This window comes from Oncorhynchus nerka, linkage group LG4 (genome assembly GCF_034236695.1).
Source record: "Oncorhynchus nerka isolate Pitt River linkage group LG4, Oner_Uvic_2.0, whole genome shotgun sequence".
NCBI lineage: Eukaryota > Metazoa > Chordata > Actinopteri > Salmoniformes > Salmonidae > Oncorhynchus > Oncorhynchus nerka.
The window spans coordinates 18,902,776-18,915,370 of record NC_088399.1 but is presented as its reverse complement, the minus strand read 5'-3'; the positions used below and the strand labels follow the sequence as shown (position 1 = coordinate 18,915,370).

The window sequence follows — 12,595 nt, the reverse complement described above, 5'->3', positions numbered from 1 at the left end:
TCCCGACGAACACTTCTTGTGCTGACGTTGACTCCAGAGGCAGTTTGGAACTCAGTAGTGAGTGTTGCAACCGAGGACAGATGATTTTTACTCGCTACACACTTCAACACTTTGCGGTCGTGTTTGTGAGCTTGTGTGGCCTACCACGATGCTGAGCCGTTGTTGATCCTTGAATTTTCCACTTCACAAAAACAGCAGCAGCAGCTCAAGCAGGGCAAAAATTTGACAAACTGACTTGTTGGAAAGCCGTCACCCTATGACGGTGCCACGTTGAAAGTCACTGAGCTCTTCTGTTAGGCCATTCTACTGCCAATGTTTGTCTATGGAGATTACATAGCTGTGTGTTCCATTTTATACACCTGTCAGTAACAGGTATGGCTGAAATAGCCAAATCCACTCATTTGAAGGGCTGTCCACATACTTTTGTATATACACCACTGTACCAGTCAAAAGTTTGGACACACCTACTCATTCCAGGATTGTTCTACATTGTAGAATAATAGTGAAGACATCAAAACTATGGAATCATGTAGTAACCAAAAAAGTGTTAAACAAATTAAAATATATGTTATATTTGAGATTCTTCAAAGTAGCCACCCTTTGCTCTTAGCATTCTGTCAACCAGTTTCATGAGGTAGTCACCTGGAATGCATTTCAATTAACAGGTATGCCTTGTTAAAAGTTCATTATTGGAATTTGTTTCCTTTTTAAATGTGTTTGAGCCAATCCGTTGTGTTGTAACAAGGCAAGGTTGGTATACAGAAGATAGTCCATATTATGGCAAGAACAGCTCAACTAAGCAAAGAGAAATGACAGTCCATCATTACTTTAAAACATGAAGGTCAGTCAATCCGGAAAATGTCAAGAACTTTGAAAGTTTCTTCAGGTGCAGTCGCAAAAACCATTAAGCGCTTGTCACGTCTGGCCCCCCCCCTCCAGCGTTTATGGGCGCCATGCTGCCCTGCATCACGCACTCCTGCCATGCATTACGTACACCTGCCTTCCCTCGTCACACGCATCAGCGATATTGGACTCACCTGGGCTCACTCATCACCTGTTATTACCTCCCCTATATTTGTCAGTTCCCCAGTTCTGTTCCGCGCTGCTGCATTCATTGTCTTTTGTCTGTATTCTTACTTTGCTGAGGCTGTTCCTGTCTCGTTCCATGTCCGTTCTTTATTAAATGTTTGACTCCCCGTACCTGCTTCATCTCTCCAGCATCAATTCATGTGACAACGCTATGATGAAACTGGCTTTCATGAGGACTGCCACAGGAAAGGAAGAACAGAGTTACCTCTGCTGCAGAGGATAAGTTCATTAGAGTTACCAGTACTCAGCATACTGTATGTGGGAACTCCTTCAAGACTGTTGGAAAAGCATTCCAGGTAAAGCTGGTTGAGAGAATGCCAAGGGTCTGCAAAGCTGTGATCAATGCAAAGGGTGGCTACTTTTAAGAATATAAAATATATTTGGATTTGTTTAACACTTTTTTGTGTATTACATGATTCCATATGTGTTATTTCATAGTTTTGATGTCTTCACTATTATTCTACAATGTAGAAAATAGTAAAAATACAGAAAAACCCTTCAATGAGTAGGTGTTTTCAAACGTTTGACTGGTACTGCATAGTGTTTGTGTTTGTGTGTGTGTGTGTGGTATAACCACCATGGGTTTTCTGTGGTCTAAACAGGGAGACTGCAATGCAGCTATTTATAGTGTGTGTTTGGTGCTGTCGATAGAGGAGAGGAAAGCCTGCAGCTCCCTTTCTCTCTCATCTCTCACTTTCTCTCTCTCTCTTTCTCTTCCCCTCTTCCTCCCAACAGGGGAGCTGTGGGACCAAGATAAGTGCCCAGACTGCTCTCACCAAACACACACACACACATACACACACAGCTCCCATCGGGCAGCGGCTTACCTCAAAGTGCATTGGGTTTAAAGAATGGAAGTGTCACTGTGAAAATGTAAACAGCTAGGCTTATTTCCCTTTTAAATGCCTCTGCATGTTATAGAGAAAACACTCACTATTCACTACATTTACATTAAGAGCAGTAGCTCATGTTATTGACACTATTTGACATTTTGAGGAATATAAGACGCATATTTCACTTAGCCTGCATTTCAAATGACACCCTAATAACCCCATATAGTGCACTACTTGTCAAAAGTAGTGCACTATAGGGAACAGGGTGCCCCTCCATGCCCTTAAATCGCCAGGTTTACACAGCTCTGGTCGACACAGCTCTGGTTTACACAGCTCTGGTCTACACAGCTCAGGTTTACACAGCTCTGGTCTACACAGCTCTGGTTTACACAGCTCTGGTCTACACAGCTCTGGTTTACACAGCTCTGGTCTACACAGCTCTGGTTTACACAGCTCTGGTTTACACAGCTCTGGTCTACACAGCTCAGGTTTACACAGCTCTGGTTTACACAGCTCTGGTCTACACAGCTCTGGTCTACACAGCTCTGGTTTACACAGCTCTGGTCTACACAGCTCTGGTTTACACAGCTCTGGTCGACACAGCTCTGGTTTACACAGCTCTGGTCTACACAGCTCTGGTTTACACAGCTCTGGTCGACACAGCTCTGGTTTACACAGCTCTGGTCTACACAGCTCTGGTTTACACAGCTCTGGTTTACACAGCTCTGGTCTACACAGCTCTGGTCTAAAGTAGTTCATCACAGTAGGGCACTACGTGGAGAATATGGTGTCATTTGAGATGTGACCTTCGATTAAATCCAACTCTCTTTTCTGATTGACAGGTTTAAACAGATCATCCCTAAATTGGACCCGCCTCCCCCGTCCTTCAACCGTAAGCGAGCCAGCCGAACTGTCTCTCCGGGGTTGGAGTTCAACCCGCTGACCATGCCCCTGACCACACAAGTAGATGGGAATGGTGGCGTTCCGAGCCGGAGCGAGAGCCTGTCCTTCCCAGACATCACGCCCTGCTCCCTCTCTTCCGGACTCTCAGGAGACTTCCACCAGCTCAGCAACGGAGGCGGCGAGAGCGGCTCGTGCGGCTCAGCTAGCGAGGATTCCGGCGTCCGCTCCGAGACTAAATCGCATCTCTCACCTCTCCACGACGAAGAGGACCCGTTTGGGGACAGGGGGGCGTTCCTGACTGCCTCTAGCGGCTGTGGCAGCCCCCTAGAAGACATGAAGGGGGAAACTGCGCCCCTGTCATGCGTCACCACCACCCCAGGCACACACGTGGACAGCTACGAGCACACGCTCCCCTTCTCCTCCCCCATCAATGACACCTGTCTGCACATCAGCTTCTCAGAGGATGAGTTGCTGGACAGCAGCCCTGAGGACTCCACTGTCCCACAACGGAGCTAGGAAGAGGGGCTGGGAGAGCTACTACAGGCCGTGACTTCATTAGAGGCCTCTGGGGCTGGGGGCTCCTAGCTGACTGACACTGATGCTGCAACAGACACCACACAATAAAATGACTGACACAGACTGTTATCAGAGCTTCTAACGCACTCTGAAATGCAATAGTGTTTTGTAGGCCTCATTCAGTCCATATTCCTAAAATGTTGAGTGAGCTGGATTTCAAGACTAGTTTTTCTGTCCTTTCACAACACACAGCTGGACAGAATTGTGCATGACCTGAACATATTTCAACACATTCACAGAAAAGGAACATAAAATGATCTATTATTCTATAAATTATTGCCATATGGACAGATCCTAGTATTTTTATAGAGAATAATGATTTTATTTGTTATTAGTAAATAAGTAGAGAATTGAGAATAATCATGTAGCAGAAGTCTTTCACTGTTAATGTAGCCTATAGTGTCAGTGACAAGTTAGTAGTCAAGATGCTTTAAATGTATTTCATTACATACTCTCAACTCATTTACAGGGTGTTCAACACCAAGCGTTACGGAAGTCAAAGTGACATACTGTAGGAATGTTGTGGGAACGTTGTGGGAACGTTGGATGTGAAGTGCTGTGTCGTTGAGAACAGCTGCCCTCTCTCAGACATCAGACTATGAAGACTTATGAAGAGTTATGAAGACTTATGAAGACTTATGAAGAGTTATGAAGAAAGGAACAGGGAAGTGATAGAAAAGGAACAGCGAATGGAAGAGAAGTGGTGATGGAACTGTGTTTGTGTGTTTGGTCACTCACACTCATACTCACAGTGTGGTAGTTTGATGATGTGTTTGGTCACTCATACTCACAGTGTGGTAGTTTGATGATGTGTTTGGTCACTCATACTCACAGTGTGGTAGTTTGATGATGTGTTTGGTCACTCACACTCATACTCACAGTGTGGTAGTTTGATGATGTGTTTGGTCACTCACACTCATACTCACAGTGTGGTAGTTTGATGATGTGTTTGGTCACTCACACTCATACTCACAGTGTGGTAGTTTGATGATGTGTTTGGTCACTCACACTCATACTCAATGTTGGTTTTAGGGCTAGAAGAGGCAACGTGATTGGCTGAATGTTGGTTTTAGGGCTAGAAGAGGCAACGTGATTGGCTGAATGTTGGTTTTAGGGCTAGAAGAGGCAACGTGATTGGCTGAATGTTGTTTTTAGGGCTAGAAGAGCCAACGTGATTGGCTGAATGTTGGTTTTAGGGCTAGAAGAGGCAACGTGATTGGCTGAAAGTTTGGTTTTAGGGCTAGAAGAGCCTTCGTGATTGGCTGAATGTTGGTTTTAGGGCTAGAAGAGCCTTCGTGATTGGCTGAATGTTGGTTTTAGGGCTAGAAGAGCCTTCGTGATTGGCTGAATGTTGGTTTTAGGGCTAGAAGAGCCTTCGTGATTGGCTGAATGTTGGTTTTAGGGCTAGAAGAGCCTTCGTGATTGGCTGAATGTTGGTTTTAGGGCTAGAAGAGCCTTCGTGATTGGCTGAATGTTGGTTTTAGGGCTAGTAAACAGCTCTGATCTGAAAAGCTGGCAAATGGCCTGATCAGCAGTGAAACCTAACATATGGTTCCAAGTGGAATGGTGTTATTAGATGAATGGTGAGGCATGAAAGGTTTAATAGCCCCTCTTAATGGCAAAAGGTTTTCAGGGATTTTTAGCTTTGATCAGAAGACCTACAGAGTGGAACGATAATTGGGAATCAGCGAGAGGCCTCAGGAGAAAAGACAAACTCACTGATGAATTAGATCTCTCTCTCTCTATTTCACTTTCTCTATTTATCTATCTATCTCTCTGAAGTTCTGAATGACAGGGTATTTTTGCTAAGCCTGAGAGTTTGGGTCTCAGTTTAAATGAAGGAGATAGTGACATTGCTGCTGAGTGTTTGTTCATTTGGGGAATGGGAGGAAGCGAGAGATAGGAAAAAGTGTCATAACAGGTTAATAACAGGGTTAGTTCAGTAATTGTCTGTAAACATGGTCTCATGGTGAGAAACATGGCGATTGTCTCATCTCCATACTTACACAGGCTTTCTGTATGACAACTACAACAATAACAGATATATTTATATGCATGACTAGTCTAGGGCTTTATTTCTGGTCAGGTCACATGGTCAAGAACAACTCCTGGCCTTATGAGAGTGAGATAATGATATTGAGTTAAACTGACGACTTAAAATGAATTGAACAATAGTACCTACTCTAAATGTAGGCTTATTCTGGATGGCAGGTTGAGGTGATGACGAGGTGGTTGAGGAGAGATATGATTGGACGGCAGTACAGGTGTCGACTGGTGATTGGCAAGAAGGAATCGGAGGAGCTGAAGAGGCTTTTCTTTCCAACACTTTGAAGGAGAGAAAAACACAGCAATAATAAAGGAATGAATGAATAAAAGACGAGTTGAACAACTGCTGTATTCACCTGTTGTTTCTCTTGAAGGACTCTAGTTCCTCATTCAAAATAGGGTTTGTTTGGTCTCTTAGATTCTCAACTACACATATATAGCGTTCCAAATATCCCCTTATAACCTCTATAGTGCACTTGGGGGTAGTGGGGTGCCATTTGGGATGCGGTCGTTAATGAAGTTTATATATACAGCATAAAGAGAGTCATGAAGACAGGACTTTCAGAAGGGAACTGAGGGACAAGCAGAGACACAGAAAGATGTATGACTTTAATTTCACATAAATGACATACATTAAAATATGGGTAATGTGGCCTCCCGAGTGGCGCAGTGGTATAAGGCACTGCATCGCAGTGCTTGAGACGTCACTACAGACCTGTGTTCAATCCCGGGCTGTGTTGCAACCGGCCATGAGGCGGTGCACAATTGGCTCAGTCTCGTCTGGGTTAGGGCAGGGATGTCTTTGTCCTGCTGACACAGTCGCCAGTTGTTTCCTCTTGACACATTGGTGCGGCTTACTTTCGGGTTAAGCGAGCAGTGTGTAAAGAAGTAGTGAGGCTTGGTTGGGTTGTGTTTCGGAGGACACATGGCTCCTGACCTCCCGAGTCCGTACTGGAGTTGCAGCGATGGTGTAACGCTCGTCCTCTTCTTCTGACGAGGAGTCGCAAGGATCGGACCAATGCGCAGCGTGGTAAGTGTTCATTATATTTATTTATAACTCAGAACACTAAAACAAAAATAACAACGAGAATGATACGAAACGAAACAGTCCTGTCTGGTGACATACACAAAGACAGAAAATAACTACCCACAAATCAAGTGGAAAAAACAGGCTACCTAAATATGGTTCTCAATCAGAACAACGATTGACAGCTGCCTCTGATTGAGAACCATACCAGACCAAACACATAGAAAACCAAAACTAGAACAACACATAGAATGCCCACCCCAACTCACGCCCTGACCAACCTAAACAAGAAACATAAAGGAACTAAGGTCAGAACGTGACAGATGGGACAAAACTGTAACTACCAATTGGCTATCACAAAATCTGGGAGAACAAGTACAAAACAATATGTATAGAGAGAGGAACAGTCATTAAGCTGTTGTATTTTCAAACAGGAAAATAACATTGACACACACACACACACAAAACAAAGGTGCCCATAAGTAATGGATGGTTGATATTTGAAGCAGCCTCTTCCCCCTGACATTTGGGATTCTGTAAATGAACTTTTTGGGTCATTTTACCCATGGTTGATTCACAGAAGAGCATCATGAATTCTAATTTCTCTGAGTCGTGGTGTACCTTCGTGATGTACATTGAGATACAGCCACTGAATGAATAGCTAACCTATTTAGACAAAGGTTTGAATGTTCTTCCCAAGGCGTCAGGCCTCAAGAAACACCACCACTGATAAACAGGTCTACCATACATTGCCTGTTCTGAGGAAAAAATATATTTGAGATATAACTTATAAGTTAATTTGGCTGGTTCTTTACTGTACTGTCAACTATATTATGTGATTGCTCTGTAAATACAGAGCACAGCCATGCACTTAATCATACCCAGAACTAAATTTGCTTGCTATTGTGACAACATTCTGATGTGGTCTATACTTTATGCGCGATTCACATACTGGTGAGAGGGCCTTAACAAACAGACAAACGCCAATGTCAAGGAATACTTCATAATGGCAGTGCTGAGGAAAATATATAATAGAACAAGGTTTTTAACGTAGTTCCAGGCTTCACTCAAACGCAAGCCTTCTTCCAGGCTCTATTAAATGAAGTGAGACCGCAGAGACTGGGCGAGGGGTAATGACTCGTAGCGTCTCAGTCCGTAGGGCCACAACACAATCACAGGCCAATTAGACACAGCAGCTCTGTTGAAGCGATATGCAGGTTTTTATACCGGCATACCGTACCGGCATATGATATTACTGAATATACACGCACATATACATGCACATATACACGCACATATACATACACATATACATACACATATACATGCACATATACACGCACATATACACGCACATATACATACACATATACATACCCATATACACACACATATACATGCACATATACACGCACATATACATACACATATACATACACATATACATACACATATACATACACATATACATACACATATACATACACATATACATGCACATATACATACACATATACATACACACGAGGGGTGCTGTAAAAAAATACAATTACCAAACAATTTAGGCAACAGGAATCTTGATCCAGGAGGGGATTGAATGTCTCTGCTGGCACCAGTAAGCTTGATCTTGACATCTAGCCACTTAGCTAGCAAGTTAGCAAACCAAATCCAAAGCTGGAGCCCTGAGCTGCATACCATTTATTTGAGCAGTGGCGTAGCACACACCCCCGCAGCCGAAATACCCTGGTATAGGGTATAAACGGTACATCACCAAATCCTAACTCTGTTCTCTCTCATCTCCCCCCCCGTCTTTTGCTCTTATCTCCCTTTCTCCCCCTCTCTCTCTCTTTCTCTCACTCTTCTCTCTTTCTCTCTCTCTCCCCCTCTCTTCCCCTTCTCTCGCTTCCTCTTATCCCTTTCTCCCTCACTCACTCTCTCTCTTTCTCTCTCTCCCTCTCTCTCTCATTCTCTCGTATCCTCTCTCCTTCTCTCCCCCTCTCTTTCTCTCTTAGCCCCCTCTCCATTTATCTCTCTCCCCCTCTCTTCCCTTCTCTCTCTTCCTCTTATCCCTTTCTCCCTCACTCACTCTCTCTTTCTCTCTCTCCCTCTCTCTCTCATTCTCTCGTATCCTCTCTCCTTCTCTCCCCCTCTCTTTCTCTCTTAGCCCCCTCTCCATTTCTCTCTCTCTCTCTCTCTCTCTCTCTTGCCCCCCTCTCTCTCTCTATCTCTCTCTATCTCTCTCCTTTGCCCATCTCTCTTGCTCCCCCTCTCTATCTCTCTCTCTTGCCCCTCTCTCTCTATCTCTCTCTTGCCCCTCTCTCTCTCCCTCTCTCTCTTGCCCCTCTCTCTCCCCCCCATCTCTCTCTCCTCTCTCTATCTCTCTCTCTCTTGCCCCTCTCTTTCTTTCTTATCCCTTTTCCCCTCTCGCTGTCTTTTCTCTCTTCTAGTTGTCTGATTGGTTGGGAAAGGAAAGGGAAAGGGGGATACCTAGTCAGTTGTACAACTGAATGCATTCAACTGAAATGTGTCTTCCGCATTTAACCCAACCCCTCTGAATCAGAGAGGTGCGGGGGGCTGCCTTAAGAGGCATCAACAGCCTGTTCTCTCTCTCTCTGTCTGTAACTACAGTACTAGAAACGTTGTATTTGAACTGACATGTTCTGCATATTAAGTTGGTGTGTTTTCTCTCTCTTATGTCATCCAAAAGCTTTCTTCTCACTAGCTCTCGTTCATTCTCTCTTTTCTCTCTCTCACTTCAATTTCAATTCAAAAGGCTTTATTGGCATGGGAACCAGGTTTACATTGCCAAAGCACGTGGAATAGACAATAAACAAAAGAATAGACAATAAACAATCAGAACTTAACAGTGAAGAGTACACTCACAAATGTTATATTATTGGCTATGTACAGTGTTGTAACAATGTGCAAATAGTTGAAGTATGAAAGGGAAAATAAATAAACAGATAAATATAAGTTCTATTTACACTGTTGATTGTGCTCCAATGGTTACCCTTTTCTTGTGGCAAAAGGTCACAAATATTGCTGCTGTGGTCGCGCTCTGTGCTCTTTCACCAAATAGATATGTGAGTTTATCAAGATTGGATTTGTTTTCACATTCTTTGTGGATCTGTGTAATCTGAGGGAAAAGTGTCTCTAATATGGTCATATATTTGGCAGGAGGTTAGGAAGTGCAGCTCGGTTTCCACCTCATTTTGTGGGCAGTGTGCTCATAGCCTGTCTTCTCTTGAGAGCCAGGTCTGCCTGCGGTGGTCTTTCTCAATAGCTTTCCTTAAATGTGGGTCAGTCACAGTGTTTGTTATGGAAGGTTTGAAAATTGCTCCTTTTTAGTTAGTTGTAGAATTGAATTGCTCTTTTCTGGATTTTGATATTTAGTGGGAGTCGTCCTAATTCTCCTCTGCATGCATTATTCTCTCTCTCGCCTTCCCTAATCACTCTCTCCTTCCCTCTCTCTATAGTGTCTCTGAAGATTAGTCATTATTTATCTTCTACTGTCACACACCAGACTGGCCCGCCTCCACTGAGTGTCCCCCCTGATGGTTGGCTGTGTCTGGGAGGCAGCTGTGATTGACAGAGCTAATCTGTAGGTGATAGGCGGCTTAACCATCCACTCAGTTGGTCAGTATCATGAAGTTGTAGGGGACCAGGGTGTTTGAAGCCTTCAAGTTGGGAATTCCCCTCTACTAACAACCCCAATAAGATCTCAGGTGTGTACAGGAAGTTTGGAGGATCCAGTGATGCCCCTATTGTGTGTGTGCATGTGTGTGTCTATGTGTATGTGTGAGTGCGTGTGTAAGTGTGTGTGCCGAGACAGAGAAACCCCCTTCCATGTAATCAATCATGCTGGACGTGTGCCAGGCTTAGGAGAACACAACCACTCCTTCCGTCTCTCTGGAGGCAACCTCCCTTCATCAGAGTATGTTAATCACATGACATCTGAGCTCAATCTGATAGACGCCTGCATACACTCACTCACACACATGCACACAGGCACTCACACACATGCACACAGGCACACACACACACCTTTAAAGCTTATATCCTACTGTGTCCTTCTTATATCTGTCCAACACTATGTGTCTATCTACCTTTGGCTCAGTTTAATACCAAGACATTGAGCGTTGCAGACCACAGTCAAAGCCTCCTTCATTACGGACTGTGATCTATCAAATCAATTTATTTTTACGTGCGCTGAATACAACCTTACAGTGAAATGCTTACTTACAGGCTCTAACCAATAGTGCAAAACAGGTATTAGGTGAACAATAGGTAAGTAAAGAAATAAAACAACAGTAAAAAGACAGGCTATATACAGTAGCGAGGCTATAAAAGTAGCGAGGCTACATACAGGCACCAGTTAGTCAGGCTGATTGAAGTAGTATGTAGATGTGTCAGTAGTGTTTACCCCATGGACCAGGCTAATGCTGTAGTGATCACAGAGGTGTTTTGGGAAAAAGAAGCATGAATAAGTCCAATAGATCCTTCTGTGTAGACAGACAGTGAAGACAGAGGTCACCCCATTCGCTGTCTTGTGGAAACACCCACTGGAGGATTAACAATAGATGTTTACCACTACATTTCTTGATTACATTTCAGTGTAATGGGCTTATTACATAAAGGATTTATAACACATTTGTTTACAAGTCGTTGGGCGTTTACAATGGCCACTACATTCAGGTTTATAGATGATGACAGCAGGTTGTCTCTTCTTAATCTGTTATCGTCTGAATGGCAGAATGTTTGTGACACGAATAAAAGTGTTATAGCATCTTTACAAAATCACAAATAGATATACTACCAACTCTTATAGGCCGTTTGCACTAAAACTATTTAGATTTCAAGTTTCTTCTAAAACTTTTGAAATAAATCCTTGTATTTATTCCACTGTGTTTTCTTCCAAAACAAAACGTTAAAAATAAGTATTTTTGGTTGAAAAGACGTCTACTAACCAATTTTGCTCACTGGGTTGTGTATTCTCATTTCCTGTTCTCAGTGCTGCAGTGAGAATGTAAACAGACACGCCAGTCCCTGTTTCTCCAGAGCAGTCTTCACTCACTATCTCATGGCTTTATTAGGAAGCCAGGCGGCGAGGAGAAGTAAACCATACCGCCTGAGTCCCAAATGGCAGCCTCTTCCCAATATAGTGCACTACTTTTGACCATAGCATGAGTGCCCTGGACAAAAGTAGTGGAAATCGGGTGCCACTTGGGACACAGATGTAAGAGGAGGGACCGTGGAGACTGACAGCACCCATTACCCAATAGTAGCTCGGAAAGTCATATTAAGAAAATGGGTTTGTCCAATTGGATCTAATGAAAGGTTAGTGAGAACTCGTCCCCTTTGACTCTCCAGAGGAACATTTAGAAAATTACAAACATCTGTTCCTTTTCCATTGATGACATTGACGGTTTCCATTCAGAGCGGCTTTCCTCCCTCTCTTCCCTTTTGGGTTTTCTCTTTCCTTTCTATTATAGATCTCTCAATGTCTCTCTGTTGCTCTGTCTGAGGCAAGGACATGCACACAGACAAGGACATGCACACAGACAAGGACACGCACACAGACAAGGACACGCACACAGACAAGGACACACACACAGACAAGGACACACACACAGACAAGGACACGCACACAGACAAGGACACGCACACAGACAAGGACATGCACACAGACAAGGACATGCACACAGACAAGGACATGCACACAGACAAGGACACACACACAGACAAGGACATGCACACAGACAAGGACATGCACACAGACAAGGACATGCACACAGACAAGGACACGCACACAGACAAGGACACGCACACAGACAAGGACACGCACACAGACAAGGACACGCACACAGACAAGGACATGCACACAGACAAGGACATGCACACAGACAAGGACATGCACACAGGCAAGGACATGCACACAGACAAGGACATGCACACAGACAAGGACACACACACAGACAAGGACATACACACAGACAAGAACATGCACACAGACACACTTGTTTTGATTAGGTTTGCAATTGCATTTGTCATCCTTTCACGCTAATCTCTTTCTACCTCACATAATACAAGGTTTAGACAGGTCAGAAGAATGGGATTGGCT

General features: G+C 43.8%; 1 protein-coding gene across 1 annotated transcript in view; it reads left to right on the top strand.

The window, feature by feature from the left end:
• Positions 1-5,784, top strand: part of si:dkey-34e4.1 (carboxyl-terminal PDZ ligand of neuronal nitric oxide synthase protein) — a 260,757-nt gene extending 254,973 nt beyond the window's left edge. The window contains exon 11 of the mRNA XM_065017303.1: positions 2,765-5,784. Within this exon, the coding sequence (XP_064873375.1) occupies positions 2,765-3,341 (577 nt within the window). The 3' untranslated portion in view covers positions 3,342-5,784. The remainder of the gene's footprint in view (positions 1-2,764) is intronic.
• Positions 5,785-12,595: the final 6,811 nt, after the last annotated feature.